We start from the raw sequence: 16,420 nt of genomic DNA on the forward strand, positions 1-16,420 counted from the left end.
TCACACTTATAATAGGTTATTTTTGTTATTTTAATGGTTGGCGCCATTGTTGGTGTTTGTGTTATTACGCACGGAGCTGCGCATCAAGGCGATTCGAGCGCGAATATCGTCCAAGTTGGTCCCATCGGCAAAGTTGTTTGCCAAAGGAACAGTCCTTCGCGTCCCTACCAACGTATTTGTAGACGAAGTGGAGTAGTTGGACAATACCGGCGACGGTGCGTTAGGCCGTGCATCAGGGTGTTGCTGATTGCTTAAAATCCGCGCGCGCAGAGCTTGAAGTCTGCCTTGACTGGTCATCGGCTCGATATTGCTAGGAGCGGCGGGCGCAGTGGGGATGGACGGCAAAAAAGGCTGTGGTGATGTCACACACATGGGACCCGCGGAATACATCTGCGACCCACCCATACGGCTATTGCTACTGAACGCGCCGGGACTCTGCGCCCTCTCGATATTTCCACTATTTATTGCTGGAGGAGGATTCGTCGACAGCCACGAGTGCTGCTGGTACGGTGATGAACCAGACGTGACACTTCCAGAGTATGATCCACGGGGGCCCTGCTGCTGCTGCTGCTGCTGGTGGTACTGATACTGATGTTGCTGGTAAGAGTTTGCCGCCGATGGCCCTGCCATGACAACATCGCTGTCGTCATCGCTAAAGTCATCATGATCGCCGGAAGATGCCGTCTGCGCGACACGCATCGCCGCCATCATCTGCTCCACCAGAGGACACCCCTGCAGTGGGTCTACCTGACCAGCAACCAGATTGATGTACTCCCACGTCTCTGAGTGCCGCTTTAGCACTTCATTAGCGCTGTTGACCCAGTTAATCAGCGCCGGATCCGCATTGCTTCTCGCATCCGGCGGCGGCGGAATGAGGCCCGGATTCGACTCCATGACATCACGGATAATCAGCCCGCCAAACTGCCACGAGAACGACTGCAGGTACGTGACCAACGTGTGGTTGATCGTCTTCATGGTACGCTTAGGCAGATCGCCAAACATCCAAACATCTCGGTCGCTGCGTCTGCGCCACTCACGGACGGGCACGCGCACGAAGAATCGATGTGTCATGCGGAACAGCGGATCCACGCGAATCGCCGGATGCAACGCAGGGTTGCCGAACTCTGGGTTGGCCACGTGCTCTGGCAAAATATCCATCGCGCTAGAGTTGATGCAAGCTCCAAACTGCCGCTCCAAGTCCTGCGCCAGATCCTTTGTCAGCCGCCACAGGCACTTTTGCGCCATGTCGCCAAAGGCCATGCGCAGAATATCGCTATCGGTCTGCGGCGGATTCGGCGCGGGCTCGGCCATCGCCGACTCGTACAGCTGCATCAGTGCTACATACACTGTCGTGCGGTCGGCGTTGTCGAGAATCTTCACCAAGATCGTGTTGATCCTCCTCGACAGATTTTCGTCGTTGCCGGCCTCACCGCCGCTGCTCCGGCGCCCGATCCTGGATTTGCTCTCGTTTTTCGTCGCGGGATCAACCAGCCGCCTCACGAGCTCTTCAAATAAAGTCTGAATGGCATCTAGAGGCACCCACAGCGAAAAGTAAAAGTTGGCGAATATCTCGGTCAGCACGTCCAACGTGATCCGACGAATGTGGCTCAGCGTCCTGTGGAAGGGCGACTGCATCGTCGGGTCGGTCGAGGTTGTGGTGAACGCCCAGCGGATCTGCATCGCGATGCCCGACACCAGGTTGCCCAGGTTCTTGCGGATATGAAGGTGCGCCGGCACGATATGCCGCATATACATCTGCGGGTTGCGCTTCTCCTCGTCGGTCGGCCGCGCAAAGGTCTCGAAGAGCTCTCTCAGGCGCTCAATGGCCTTCTCGGCCGCCTTGGAGTCATCGCCGCTGATGTCTGCCACAATGCTCTCCATCCACTCATCGCGCTCGGGCTCGCTCATGTGCGAAAAATCGGCGGCCGTGCGCGGACTGACGAATGCTAGCGCCGACATGGACTGGCTGCTGGCGCTCATGATGGGGCTCCTGGCCATCTGGTGCATCACACCCCTGCCCATGTCGCCTCCAGAATTGCCGGCTGCTCCAATCTGCATACCAGAAAGTGCACTCTGCAAATGGGCATTCCGGCTGGCGCCAAAGCCGCTCCCGGTGCCAAATGATTCCATCGCGTTCGAGATTGGCGGAGAGCTCACCAACGGCCGCGCGCTCATTCCGCGAGCAGAGGCCGGGTTGTTCAGCTGCTCGGTGGTTGCGGCCGAGTAAGACGGCAGGTTGAGCTTGTCAAAGTCCAGGGTGAACATTGGCCGTGCGCTGCCACCATGGGCGGCATAGCCCACGCTGCTGCCGCTGGCGCCACCGACATCACTCCCGTATGTCACCCCGGAGGGAGCGGGCAGACCAGCAGGCCGGCTGAGGCGGTTAGCACCCATGGAAGCGCCGGCTCCAATTCCATTAGCAATACCGGCGCCAATGCCGCCGATGACACTGTTGCGCGACAGAGACCCGACATTGCCGGAGGCCTGGGAGGCCGGGCGCGCGAGGGAAGAGCCAATTCGTGCCCGTGGTCCAGCTGCAGGCGCCATCGCGCCAATACGTGAGCCGGGTCTCGGCACACTGACCGTTTCGGTGGCAATAGACGAGCGCTTGATCTTCTCCTCCAGCATTGTGCGCTCCTTCTCGGCCATGCGGCCGCACAAGCGCCATAGCTCGTCAGCGCCGCCAGGGAGCTGCTCTCCCACGGCCACCAGCACATTGAGCGTGGCTGTGCGCACGCTGCTGTCGCGGTCGGCAATGCCTTGCACAATGACTGGAACAGCGCGGCTGGGCTGGGCGCAGACAGCGCTGAGGCCGCAGCCGGCAGTGCGCTCACGAATCAAGAAGCAGATCGCATCCAGCGACTCTTGGCGGATGCGCGCATTGTTTCTGTTGGTCACACCGTACTCCAGCAGGACATTGAACAGTTTGGTTGTCGGGTACAAGTGCGTGATAAGCTGCGTCAGCATGCGCCGCGCCCGCCCGCGCACAACCTCTTTGGCATCGCCCAAACGGCTGACCAGTGCGGGCAAGACCGCCTGCACCTCGTAGTCAGACCACGAGGCCTGGCTCTGCTGCTGGCTGTTCTGTTGGATCTCCTCGGTCAGCTGGATCAAGCGCTCCAGCAGGTCAAAGCTCTTGAGCAGTGTGTGCGTAGATCCGTCGTACATGCGCATGCTGATGTACTTGAGCAGGATGTCGATATTGGCCATATAGCGCGCGGCCAGGGAGTCCATATCGGGGGACTCTGCGAACAACGGGATGCCAAAACGCTGCTGCGACAGCGTCGGAATGCTAATGGCCTCGTCCATCGTCGTCAGCCCACCCAAGTAGTCACGGTCTTTGTAATGGCCCGTCGAGAACAATTGCCGCTGGATCAGCGGGTTAAAGTGTGCAGCCGCATGATCGCATAGCTGTGCCTCGAGCTCGGCCCGCACCCGCGCGTCGCCTAGCTGCGCCCAGCGCGGTATGCCGTTTGGATTTCCGGCCATGTCGCGTCTAGCACGCGCGTCCTTGGCACGAGGGTCGCTGTCCAGAATAGGCGGGATGTTTTCAAGGTCTTCGTTGCTCATGCGCGCCATCTGGCCCACCGTCGACTGCAGAGTCGGAGTGCCTGCCCGCATAGATGAGCCTGGGCGGCTGACATCCGCAGAGCCGCCCGCCGAAGTTGGTCCGCGCGCACCAGGCCGCATAGCGCGCGTGCCACCAATGCCCGGCGCCGGTGCGGGCGCAGATCCAGCAGGCTTGCGAACAGCCATGGGCCGCCTCAGCATGCCGGGGCCGCTAGCAGCGCCGGGGGCAGCAGGGGCAGAAGGGGAAGCGTTGGTGGCTGCGGACCCCGACCGCATTTGGCTAGTGCCGGCTGCCCGGCCAAGCAGCTCCGAGGCGGTCATCACGGACTCGACCACGGGCGACGTGGCGCGCTCTCCAGCACCTGATGAGTGCGCGAGAGCACCCAGGCGGGCGCGTCCCGGCGCTGAAGGGCCTGCAGGACGACGGCCCGCGCTGCCTCCATCACCTCCGGCGGTATGGCGGAACTCGTCGATCATTGGCAAAACGGCAGCCTTGGCAGCGCCGTTCAGCTGCATGCTGCATGCGTCGTAGACCGTGTCGAAGCCGCAGCTGCTGACAGTCAGCTCGAGCACGCGGTTAGCTTGCTTGCGCACTTCGGCATTGCGATCCTGAAGACAAGAAAACAGCGGTGTGATGAGGGCCGACAAGTCCGGCAACCGGCCGCCCTTGGAGACACGGGAGCCCATCACGTCAGTGACCCACTGCAGGAGCGACGAGCGCAGTTCGGGTGAGGTGTCGCTCAGGGCGTTGGGCACGGACGGCAGAACGGCTTGGTCGACGCAAGCTGCGGACGCCTCGGCCCAGGCCGTCATTGCTCCCAGCGCGGCCATGCGCAGCTGCGGCTTCTTGTCTGACAGGCAGTTCATGGTAGGCAGCGCTACAATGCGAACGTTGGGAACCTGCGCGGCGGCGCTGTCGGTAGAAAGTGCGCCCAGCAGTCCGAGCGTGAGTGTGATCAGGTTCTTGTTCGGGTCTTGCAACCGCTGCTTGAGTGCAGTGTACAGATCGCCTGAAATGTTGGGCAGAATGCGGTGGTTGGCGCTGTCCAGCGCGCCCTGCAGAGTGTCGAGCCCCGCCTTGCGCTCCTTCCAGTTGCTGTCATTGAGCAGCTTATAGATGTTTGGGCCAACTATCGCGTGCAGGTCCTGCCGCGGGAACAAGTCGTCCAGCGGATCATCACTTGCCGAGCCTCCTACACTGGCGCTGGCACCACCACCACCACCATCAGTGCCGCCGCTGGCATCGCCAGCCAGGCTGCGCTGGGTGTGGATCGGGGCCGGCAGGGGCTGGTTGGCAACGCGCTCAAATTCGGCCTCGATCAGCTGAAGCAGCTGCGGGTTGAGATCGCCCATCAGGTCCATCACAACAGCACCAACGGCGCGCCGCAGCGTCCCCATGAACGAAACGGCCTTTGCGCGCGTTTGTGCGTTGCTGCTCTGTAGGCCGACCTCCTTGACCATCTCAACGACAGGCCGCAGCGCCAGGCCCTTCGGGCCAAACTCGACCATCTGCGTGTCCAGCCACGCAAGGCAGTCGGCAAGCACCTTGGGACTCTTCTGACTGCGGATTGGCTCGATCACCAGCCCAAGCACAAACTTCAGGGAGAACCGCTGCGCAATTGCAACTAGCGCGCTGCTGGCCGGGCCCTTGAGCTTGATGTCACCAAGTTTGTCAACGAGGGCCGCCGCGCACAGGGCTGCCGCGCCGGTGTTAAACTCGAGATCCTCCTCGCCGGCCATCCACTCAATCAGCTGGAACATGCGCTGGCCGACTTGGAAGTTACTCTCCTTCCACCCAGGCTTGCGCCCGAGCTGCCGCACAACAAGCTCTGGGTGCACACCCGAGCCGCTGGCCGCTTGGTCTCCCAGGTGCTCCTTGAGCTGGTCCATAGCCTCCACGCGATCCTTCCACTTAGCGCTGTCAAAGCCGGTCAGCACGCCCTCTGGAATTGCGCCGGCAATATTTTCGTCCAGGCTGTCGTCGTTGGCAAACCGCATCTTGACAGCATCGCCAGCATCCTTGCCAGCAGCGGCTGGCTTTCCTTTGGCGCCCGGTTTTGCTGCTGCTGCCGCAGCTGCCGCTGCCACTGCAGCCGGCGACTTGCGGGGTGCCTGTGGCGGTGCCGGTCCTGCGGGGCGCTTGTTGGTCGGCGGGGCTGCACGAGGAGCCGCTGCTGCTGCGGGAGCCGGGGCCGGAGGCAAAAGATCGTCAATCGGCTTTCCCTCCCGCTGCGCCTTTTTGATAGCTGCTGCCCTGGCCGACGCCTCGAGCTTCATGCGGATATGTGGCGGCAGGTTAGCGCTCAGGCCATCCACTGGCTCACTGCTGCCACTGGCTGCGGCAGCCGGCGGAGCTGCCCGTGCTGGTCCTGCTGGCGCTGCTCCAGCTGGACGAGGCCGCGGCTTACTAGTCACTGGTGTTGGCTTTGGCTTTGCGGCCACGGGCGCCTTTGCCTTGATTGTGGCCTTTTCGGCATACTCGTTGATCTTTTCGAGCTTGATCTTGTCGACGCCCTCGATAAACGGGTCGAGCAACTTTGCGGTCACCAGCTTAGACATTGTTCCCAGGCACTCTGCCGCCGACTCTCGCACACCGGCATCGCCGTCGTCAAGGCCGGTCTTCAGGTGATCGGCGTACCTTTTGACATCACCCTTGCCCGGCCGTGTTGGTGTTACAGCCAAAAATCGCCTCAGCATGTGGTTGGACTCTGCCCGTGCCTGTGGGTTCTTGTGCGTAGCTCCTGTAAAGTAGTGGTCGCCGATTGCCGACAGGTCGCCGCCGATGGCCTTGAAAAAGGCGTCGACAGTCTCGCGGATGGCGTCGATCACAGTCTGCTTGCGCTCCTTTGACTTTTCGATCAGTGCGGGTAGTGTGCTCTGGACGTACGGCGAGAACGCCTGCCGCAGCCCCGACGCAAACAACCCCAAGCTCTGAATCGCGAGTGTCGCCACGACTATGTTGGTGTCTCCAATCTTCTTGCCGAGCTCCTGGATGATGTCGCTGGTACCCGGGCTCATCTGCAGCCGTATGTTCTTCTTGAGCGAGGTGTGCAGCTGCTCAATGACCTCCTTGCGCTCCTTCCATTTGGACGAAACCACGAACGTCTGGTAGTCATCAGGGAGTTTCTTTGTGATATCAACCGGATCTGCCAGATCCCACGGGTCCATATCTGCCGATTCTTCACCTGCGTCCTCGTCATTGACGTCTGCGGAGTCTGCACCCGCGCCGACCGCTGACTCCTCTGGCTCTTCGACCTCCTGCTGCGAGCGCAGTAGCCGCTGCTGTTTGGGCGGTGGGCCGCCAGCAGTCGCAGAAAACTGGGTTTCAAGCTCCTTCAGCAGCACAGGCGGCAGATCCTGCAGCGCCGGCATGATCGCCGGCCCCATCCACCGGTACAGCTCCACAGCCAGATGCTGGGCCTCCGTGCGGACCGAGTTGTCCTTGTTTGAAAATGGCTTCGCTAGCGCCTTGAGCAGGGGCTTCAGCGAGATAAATTTGACACCAAACGCGTGCACCAGATCCTTCACAGCCATGACCGCAGCGGCCAGTGCCTTGGGCTGCTTAGCGTCAAATCCTTCGAGAATTCCTGTGACCACGGGGGCAGGTGTGTCAACCTCGCTGAGCAGCAGTAGCAGCTCTATGCTCTGCGTCCGCGTCCCGGCCTTGGTTGCTGAAAGACACTTTGACACTATCCCGCTGATGATCTCTTCGCGGCGGCGTGTGGGGTTGGGCGCGTTCTCGACAAACGCTATGACTGTGGTGATACCGGCCTCCTGCGCAGCCATGTTGGTGTCGAGCACCATTTTCGCCAAGTAGTTTTCGTACATGTTGAATTGACCGGCCTGTTTGTCGGGGTCCAGCTGCTTCAGCTCCTTTGTCAGATCGGTGTATGCCCCCATGCGCACCTTCCAAACCTATGGCATGTGGTAAATACAAAAATAATAACATGCTGGTCAGCAATTTAGTTTCCACTATTTCGGCAGTTGCAGCACTATACACCATAGCAGCAGAAGAAAAGAAAAGCAATCAACTTTGCTGGTGGGTAATAGGCATTTCTTAAGTGTGCCCACGTACCTTGTGTATAAGACGCTGCTCGAGCGGCAGTGCCGAGTAGTCCTCCTCCTCGGCCATTTCTTAGTTTATAGGCAAAAAAAGATTTTGAGGGCGAATCAGCCAAATGAGTGGTGGGATTTCAAAATATGAATAAAACTGGGAATGCGAATGCGAGCAAAACAAAGGTTGAAAAATAAAAATAAATGTAATAAAAATCGAACAAAAATTCGCTACGCCCTCCAAGTCGCGTGATACGAGTGCAAGTGTATGTTGGTTTGCCAAAGTGCGATAAATACAAAAAAAAGTGTTGAAATTTTATAATTAATTTTGAAGTAAAGCACAAAAAAAATTGTTTTTTATTTTCAAGACTAGAGAAATGAAAAGTGGTTTTTGTTTGTTTTTTCTTCTACTCTACTACTAGGTTTTCTATAAAAATTCCACCCAATCAGCGTCGTCATCATTATGTCGGATTAATTCAGCTGGCTCGACTCACAAAACTTGACATATTGAAGAACCGCTTATGCATTTTTTCCATCCAAATTTTCATATTCCGGCCACACTCAAGCGTAACTAATGAGGATTTGAAAGAGAGAAAAACTGTTCAGGGTCAAGCGCAACAATAAAAAACCCGGCGCTGCGGAGAGTAGTAGTTGCGCGTATTGACCACGGGTTTCTAAGAAGTGCTTTGACTCTCACGAATACACATTCAACACCCGGTTGGGCACGCCGACATGACAGAAGAAAAATGGAGGCGTAACACCCATTGACAAATCCCTGTTTTTTGTGCGCTTCTTCCGAGGCTCTCAACATGTGCATTTTTCCTGCACCCCTCTCGTGCATGTGTAAAAAATTTTGCGATTGACAACCAGTTTTCCTGTTCTTTATCTGTTCTGAGCAAGAAGGCGCAATTCCCTTATTCTCTCTTTCCTTTTCACTCTCACTTTGTCACTCACTCACCCCACTCACTCGCCCACCGACATACGTGCAAGGCTTCCTTTTTATTTTGAACCTTGTGTTTTCGGCCCTATAAATTGTTTTATTATTAGGTAAAGTCGCCTCTTTTTATTATCGCTCGAAACAATACACAGATCTCACTTGGGCGTAGCCTTTTCACTTTGTTTACCTGGAACCAACCGACATACAAACACCTTGGTAGCAAGCAGTATATGCAAATAGACAATGGCAAATCGAGGGAGCATGGATGCGCGGCCTAAAACTAGAAACGAAAACGACCAGCCATGGCTTGCTTACGCCGAAGCCAACGGCATGATGCACACATTTGAAAACGTCGGCCGGAGCGCGTCCCTGAGCAATGTGCTCGGCCCCGCGCTTATCCGGAGACAACAGTCATTTCAGGAGCAGCTGGACATCAGGTACCAGCAGCACAGCCAGCAGCAGCAGCGGGCGTGGACAAACAGATATAGCGCCAGCGATGCATCCGGCAACCAGGAGGGCTCGTCATATGAGGCCGACAACGACCTTGATGGAGACGACGACAGCAGCCGGAGAAGCGAAACAAATATGAGCATCAGCACGGGCATGATGAGCCTCAACATGAGCTTAGGTGCGGGCAGCAATAATGGCAGCACCGGAGGAGACCGAGAGCGTGGCAGTTCGCTGAGTCGGCGCAGTGCGTTTCTCAGCGCCATTGACCCGGCAATTCGACGCAAAGTGGAGGCCGCCCAGGTGTATTTTCTTGAGTACTACGTCGACCATCTTACATACATTGCCAACCGGCGGCTACGGCTGGACAGCTTCAAGACGGCCGTACGCAGCGTGCAGGTGTCGGCGCAGGAGGTGCAGCAGTCATGGACCAACCACTGCGTCAACGAGACCAACATATTGCGACGGCGCCGCAACCGCACGCGCGAGCATGAGTTTACCGTACTGGCACAGATTGGCCAGGGTGGGTTTGGTCAAGTGTTTCTTGCGCGCAAGCGCGACACTGGCGAGGTGTGCGCCTTGAAGAAGATGGATAAGCAGCTGCTAGTACGCCTGAATGAAGTACAGCACATTCTGACTGAGCGCGACATTCTGCGCACCTCACGGTCGCCGTGGCTGGTTAAGCTGTTGTACTCGTTCCAAGACCCGAGACACTTGTATCTGGCCATGGAGTTTGTGCCTGGCGGCGACATCCGCACGCTGCTCATTCAGAATGAGCTGTTCCGACACCCGGTGGCCCGATTCTACATTGCAGAGATGATTGTGGCTGTGGCTGCTCTTCACTCATTTGGCTACTTCCACCGCGATCTCAAGCCCGAAAATTTTTTGGTCGACGCCACGGGCCACGTAAAGCTGACTGACTTTGGGCTGTCCCACGGACACTTGAGCCGGCCCACACTGTTGGCCATGCGCAAAAAGCTTGACAAGGTCAAGGACAAGGAGTTTGTCTACCAGTCGTCTGGCGACAAGCGCAGCTTGACCAAGTATGCCGCTGCGCGTCTGGAAGAGCAGTCATCGCGGGCGTATTCGATTGTCGGGTCGCCCGACTACATGGCACCCGAAATTTTGTACACGTCGCTGGCCATAGATCGACACAAGGCGGTAAAGACTGGCGGAATCTGCAACAGCAGCACCAGCAGCAGCGGGCATGTCGATGTTGGTCACGGCGGCGAGGAGCATGGGTCAACAAGTCGATTCAGCGATGGGTCGCACGATCCTTTGGCCGATGCGCATCTTGGCTATGACTTTCGTGTGGACTTTTGGTCTCTCGGCTGCATCATGTACGAGTTCTACTCCAGCTACTCGCCGTTTACCGGACCGACTGCCGACGATGTATGGCGCAATGTTTACCACTGGGAGGAGGTTTTGCAGAGGCCCGACTTTGGCTCTAAGGAAGCTGACAACAACTTGACGCCTGAAGCTTGGGACCTGATTGCGTCGTTCGTGTGCCATCGAGACATCCGGCTGTGCTCATTGTCAGAGATATCAAAGCACTCATATTTCCGCGGCATGGACCTTCTTCACCTGCGCGAAACGCTAATGCCGCCATTTGTGCCCGCACTGCAGTCCGACGCCGACAACACTCACTTTGATAACTTTGACGACCCCACATCGATGGCCGCCTACAATGATGTCAACAACAAGTGGAGGGACATGGGTAATATGACGGCGCAGCAGCAGCCAGCCGCCGAGATTGACCCTGCTGCATTCATCGGCTTCACATACAAGCACAATCGCCAGCATCGGTTCATATGATTGATATCACTAACGCATCATACTTTAAATATTTTTCATCCAATAAATTAATAAGCCAATGCAGCACATTTTGGCTATGCTGGGTGTGTGCTGTGATTAATAAACTATGCGAAAAATGATCAAAGTGCTGGTGAGAAAAAAATGAGATTTAATTTATATTGAGCTTATTTTGGCATTTCAAGTTGCGTCGAAGCGCATATAAAAGAGGCAGCTAACAGAAAGTTGTCTGTTTTCATATTTTTCTACAACTTTTATATTTTCTTTAATATTTTAATAATTTGTAAATTAAATGCAATTTCCATTGTTATAGAGACCAAATAGCAATATTGTAATAAGTATGTTACTTGTATACTAAATATATTATTTATGAAACTACAAAAAGTGTGATGCCAGAATTGGACTGGCATAGGGATGTCAGATGGCGGGCTCTCTGAGCTCCTGCTCATTTTTCCAGGAGTGTTTGTAATGTGAATAGAGCTGGTTATAATATATTAATGAAATGAGACTATGAAAAGAGCTAGGGTTCATTATCCAGAAATCGCAGCGCATATGAAATATCATAATAAATATATTTCATGGGTCTACGCTTTCACGTGACCCAGCTCCATTTCTGATGTCAGTCTCAGCCCGGATCGCTGGCTCTGGATCGCGACTCCCCAAGGGGGTCTCAACAATATAAATAAATAATTATAGATCAAAAAATATGTCCAACTTGGTCCCCGCAAGGGGTCTTATTTGGGGCACGTTTGGTGTTTTCTAATCTTTTTTCATTTAATTCGTTCCAAAATAATATTCAACCTTCATCATCGAATAATATATCCAAACTCATTCCCAGTGTGACACAATTAAACCCGGCCTGTCATCAGTGATTGGATCCATTGATCAATGGATCCAATCACCAGTCAATTCCCTACTCGGACATGCGGGAATTCATACGAGCAATATAAATACTAATGAATACGAACAGCTGAGGCTGCTCATCCTTTAGCTTTCTTTTGGTTCAATCTAATAATACTTTTTATTACAATAGCGCAGATCATGGCCAGATGGCCAGTGAGATAGCTGCTGTACTTAGACTGACTTTTCAACCTGCACCTCATGCTGCTTACTATGGCGTATAAGACGCAAGCCACATGCTCCCCTACCAAATGTGAAGCTCCTCAAGAAAATTTGTCTAAATCTTACAGTATTTGTGTGTAATGCCGACGAGCTTGTATCAATTGATATATCCATATTACCCAGGTTGATGGATATGTGACGGATTTGACAAACTATGACACTGCTAATTAATTTGCTGAGAATTAATGTTCCCATTGATGGATGTAAAAAATATATAGAGTAAATACGTTTATTGCAAAATAATAAAAGTGGAAAAGAGCTTTTAATTTAATTTAAACATAAATTTGAAAATATCTACACATGCAATTTTGCGAAATCTACTTTTTTGCGTCTTGCAAAAAATGGGCATAATATTGTACCTCGGAGGATCTAAAGGCTTTATACTTGAGCTCCTGATTGTAGCTAAGCATTCCATATTATATGATGTGATGAATGGTGCCCCAATGAGCGCTAATATCCATTCTACTGATGCTCGAGTGTACGGCTTTGTTCTTTCAACCTGCTGCTAACTACTGTATACCACCTGGTCAAAATGCACAAAACACCGCTCTGTACTGAAGGTCGCCTCGTAGGCAAAGTGTGCAATCTGGCAAAGCTTTGACTCTGCATTGTCCAATTTAGTTTTAGCCTGAATGCGCTTATCCGAATTGTAAGCACATGCCATATAGCTTCTGGTTGCACTATCAAAAGTGAGAATTACTTTGGCCATCATCTTTTTAAGAACTGCACAACTGCCAAAGTGCTTGCATGTTTGTCGAGCAAATAGGTATGTATCCTTTTGCAATAATGTTAGGGACACGATAATAACACACTACAGGGTTAGATACTCTGTCCAACTAATATCCCCAGGAGTGCTCGTTTTATCTTTGGATGGTGCCTGAGAATTGTACCTAAGCTTTCCACGTCTGTAGTCGCTAATCAAGACGCTCAGTCCATGATTCACGCAACCCTCATCACCCTTAATGTCGAAGTCATTGCCAAAGACCAATGTTCTCTATAGGCCGACGTTAGTTGTACAGTGGCGTTGTCGAACTCGCTTCTCCGACAGACCCTTGCTTTGAAACAGCATTGACGAACTGCAATACAATTGGGTCGGACATCTTGTCACAGACTATGAATTTGATGTTATTACTTCTGAGCACAGGTTCGCCAATAATACTTCCAAACTTCGACTCGTTCCAACCTACAACAAATGTGTTGCTGCAAACTTAAGTAGTTGTGTTTTTAAAGGCCCAATCATCCGAATCGTCCAGGGTTGAGTATTCTATGCCATAGACCATGGTAATGCCAGGATCCTGGCTAGCTGGAACACATGAAATGACAAGGCACAAATTGATAATTGCTTTGTCCTCCTTGAAATTCACCACGGCAACGCGAATAGAAGTGGTCATCACACCGGAGCTTTGCATCACAATGACATAGGATTCAGAGCCAGCAACAGACTGCGACCATTCCATGAAGGCTGGGACTGGTACAACCTCGGAAACATCGGTCATGCAGGTATCGCTAGAGTTGTCGGCGGCATCCAGACAGGATGTTTCAACAGCTGCCGGCTGGGCATCTAGTTGTACAGTCTCATCCTTGAAAGTGGCGGTCTCCTTATCGGCATATTGCGACATCAGGTAATCGGCTGTATCAGCGGTGCCAAGACCTTTGCACTGATGGCGAGCAACTGTCTCCAGTTCGGCCACCTTCGCGGTGAGAGCCTCAACATTAGCAGACATGTTGAAAATCTAGGCATTTTTAGCAGAAAGTCAGGCGTTCTTCGCAACAATTTCAGCGTCCTTCGCGGTAAGTTGCTCGTCCTTTGCTGCAACCTGAGCCCTGAGAGCTGCAATAATAGTATTAATCGGCTTGGTTGGTTGGTTGGCACAATTAGCGCAGTTGCACAGGTCAGAAGAAAAGCCACCAGCGGGCCCATCGTTGTATCATGCGTGTGTTGAGGTAGTCATTTGGGTCGATTAAGTATTGAGAAACAATAAAAGTTAAATTGATGCAAATGTAATTAATTTCAGAAAAGAGACTAAAGGAAAGACAAAATGTATGAAACACAATCAAGTTTAAATACTCGCAGTGCTTAAAAAAATTGAGATCCAGCATACTATTTGCTGATCATGCAATTAATATGACATGTATCAAGCAGATGTAAAATAAATAAATAAATCTATGTCTAAGGTGTAGATGAGCACATATCGACTGGAGGGTCAGAAGAACCCCAAGTGGTGATAGAAATAAAAGTAACATAAAACATGGCAAATACGCCAACCACAATGAGCACCCAGTCCTTAACCCTGACCCACCGTGACTCAGCGACGGCTTTTAAATGCATACTGGCTGGATAAATAAAACTCAGAGGCACCAAACAAAACGAGCCCACGAGCGACACGACGTTATCCAGCTGATCCGCGCCAAAGATAGCAATCAGCGCTATAAACAAGGCCAACCCCGTGCGGAACGTGTTCTTCCACCACTTGACACTCCCGTGATCCCTTCCAGACCGCGTAAACATCATTGCCTCCATTATTTTGGCAGCGGGGAATAGCTGCAGGGGCATGGAAAAAAGAATGGCAATAGAATAAAGCAGCTGCACGACCATCGTCCACGCAGATGAATTGGGGAGGTTAAGCAGAACAACGGCTTCGACCGACTCGCCAAAGGTTAGATAGGACAGCGAGCCCACCATGAGAAACAGGCCAAGGCAGAACATGATGGCTGGTGTAAGCACGCGCGGGAAATCGCGTTTCTCCTTGAGGCTCTCAATGATCGGAATCACCAGGGTGACGCCCTCGAAGGAGTAAACGGCAGTGCCCACGAGCAGCGGGAACCTCGCCGGGTTGTAGTTGACAATGGGCGCTGGGCCATTGGCAGCAATGGACCATAGGTCGAAGCCCACCAAGTAGCCGAGACTAAGGATAATGAGCAAGTTGGCCATGAGGGCGACTGGAGCAAAGTACCTGATTTGGCGAATCCACGCCAGTGGGATAAACACAAGCATCTGGATAAGGATCCAAAACTCTGTCGACAGCGGAAAGCGGCACCCGCTGAGCGTATCAAAGACGTTGCGCCAGTTTTGGGCCACAAAAATAGCGTATGCGCAGCAACCGCCAATCTGCGCCATGACGATGGACGTGGTCACGGCGTACTGCATCCACCGTCCATACAGCCGCAGGCCAATGTCGCTGTAGCTGCCGCCGCCAACCTTTAGGTATACGTCGGCGAGCAGCAAAATACAATGCCAGGCGTACCACGCGACGGCAAACATTAGAAGACAGGATGTCAGCAGCCCGCCGTTATAGAATGCCCGCGGGAGCACCAACACGCCGGTCCCGACAAAGGCCTTTATAACCAGGAAGAAAGCCTTACGGTTCGACGATTTTGCATTGAGGCTGCTTGATACGCGGCGCAGGGGCGTGCGCTCGGTAGGAGCCGGGCCTGCCTCCTGAATGATGTCTGGCTCGTCTTCGGGCACACCGCGCATGTAGTCTAAATACTCCTCGTCGTCGTCGCTCAGGTAGTTGCCGCCGGCAAAGTGGCCGTAGAGCGCAATAAAGTCAACAAACGTTTCGGCAAGAATGCCCGGTGACGCTCGGCCCAGGCGCTCGGCGCGCTCGCGAACAAACTGACGGCGGAAGCCGCCAGGCACGTTAATCTGGTTGGGCCGGTAAGCCAGATTCCAATCGGAATCAGAGTCCCAGCCCGAGAATGATTGGCGGCGGACTACGTGCTGGGCACCCGAGTCCTGGCGATGGTGTGCGCCATGCGAGGCAAGGTCGCCTCTGACAGACAGGGCGGCAGACTCGTTGTTGCCCTGCCAGCGGTAGATCTGGTACGTCATGTCTCCTGACGGCAGCTGGAACGGGTCAACAACCTGGCTAGCCCCCGACTGTCGCCGCTGCATAGTATTGCCACCCATCAGCAACCCCGCCTCGTCGTCCTCGTCCTCGTTTGTGTCTCCAATGTACCCACCATCGTCATTCACGGTATATGTGCCACTCTGCCGGGTGACAAGGTGTCGCTTGAGCCTCCGCGCCACCTCGGCCCTCTCCAACGCCTGCTCTCCGGGCGACGTCGACATTGAAGCAGCATCAGTGCTGCATTCGCCGGCCGCAAAGACGCGCTGGTGCTGCTGCAGTTGCTTCTGGCGAGCGAAAAACGAGTGTGCGGCCGGCGACGTTGACAGCTGTGAAAGGTCGCTGGGCTGCGACAGGAGACTGGTTGCCCGCGCAAAGCTACTGGCTTTGCCTCGCCTGGCGTCGAGCCCCACTGCGTTTGGACCGTGTCCGTAGGAGGAGTGTCGCTGTGGAGATATAGCCATGGGCGATGCCTTTGTTCGCCGGGCGTTCAGTGGGAGCTTTTGCGAGAACGGTGCTTCTGTCGGAATGGCATTGTCGGCCATGGCTGCAAAAGGGGAAGGCGCAAGGCGTGGCCGAACCGAGTGTGAGTGCGTATGTGTGTCTTCTAAGTGATGGCCAGTTGGTG

The 16,420-nt window shown here is 54.0% G+C and overlaps 4 protein-coding genes across 4 annotated transcripts; 1 reads left to right on the forward strand and 3 right to left on the reverse strand.

Annotated features, from left to right (window-relative positions):
* Position 1: 1 nt before the first annotated feature.
* BX661DRAFT_202747 (uncharacterized protein) lies at positions 2–8,001 on the reverse strand. The gene is made up of 2 exons (XM_051538513.1): positions 7,646–8,001; positions 2–7,485 (listed from the first exon to the last, which is right to left on the reverse strand). Exons 1-2 carry the CDS (start codon positions 7,700–7,702, stop codon positions 31–33), a joined length of 7,512 nt encoding a protein of 2,503 aa, XP_051395417.1. The 5' UTR covers positions 7,703–8,001; the 3' UTR covers positions 2–30.
* Positions 8,002–9,178: 1,177 nt separating this feature from the next.
* BX661DRAFT_138862 (kinase-like domain-containing protein) lies at positions 9,179–10,822 on the forward strand (the record flags this gene model as incomplete). Its single annotated transcript, XM_051532753.1, has 2 exons — positions 9,179–10,134; positions 10,267–10,822. The coding sequence occupies 2 exons, from the start codon at positions 9,179–9,181 to the stop codon at positions 10,820–10,822; spliced, it is 1,512 nt and encodes a 503-aa protein (XP_051395418.1).
* A 2,327-nt stretch (positions 10,823–13,149) lies between these two features.
* Positions 13,150–13,665, reverse strand: BX661DRAFT_168206 (uncharacterized protein; the record flags this gene model as incomplete). Its single annotated transcript, XM_051533407.1, has 1 exon — positions 13,150–13,665. One exon carries the CDS (start codon positions 13,663–13,665, stop codon positions 13,150–13,152), a length of 516 nt encoding a protein of 171 aa, XP_051395419.1.
* Positions 13,666–14,111: 446 nt separating this feature from the next.
* Positions 14,112–15,776, reverse strand: BX661DRAFT_138443 (transmembrane amino acid transporter protein-domain-containing protein; the record flags this gene model as incomplete). Its single annotated transcript, XM_051532722.1, has 1 exon — positions 14,112–15,776. One exon carries the CDS (start codon positions 15,774–15,776, stop codon positions 14,112–14,114), a length of 1,665 nt encoding a protein of 554 aa, XP_051395420.1.
* Between the last annotated feature and the right edge of the window lie 644 nt (positions 15,777–16,420).

The sequence above is a fragment of the Kickxella alabastrina genome, assembly GCF_025024165.1.
Source record: "Kickxella alabastrina strain RSA 675 chromosome Unknown BX661scaffold_1, whole genome shotgun sequence".
Classification (NCBI taxonomy): domain Eukaryota; kingdom Fungi; phylum Kickxellomycota; class Kickxellomycetes; order Kickxellales; family Kickxellaceae; genus Kickxella; species Kickxella alabastrina.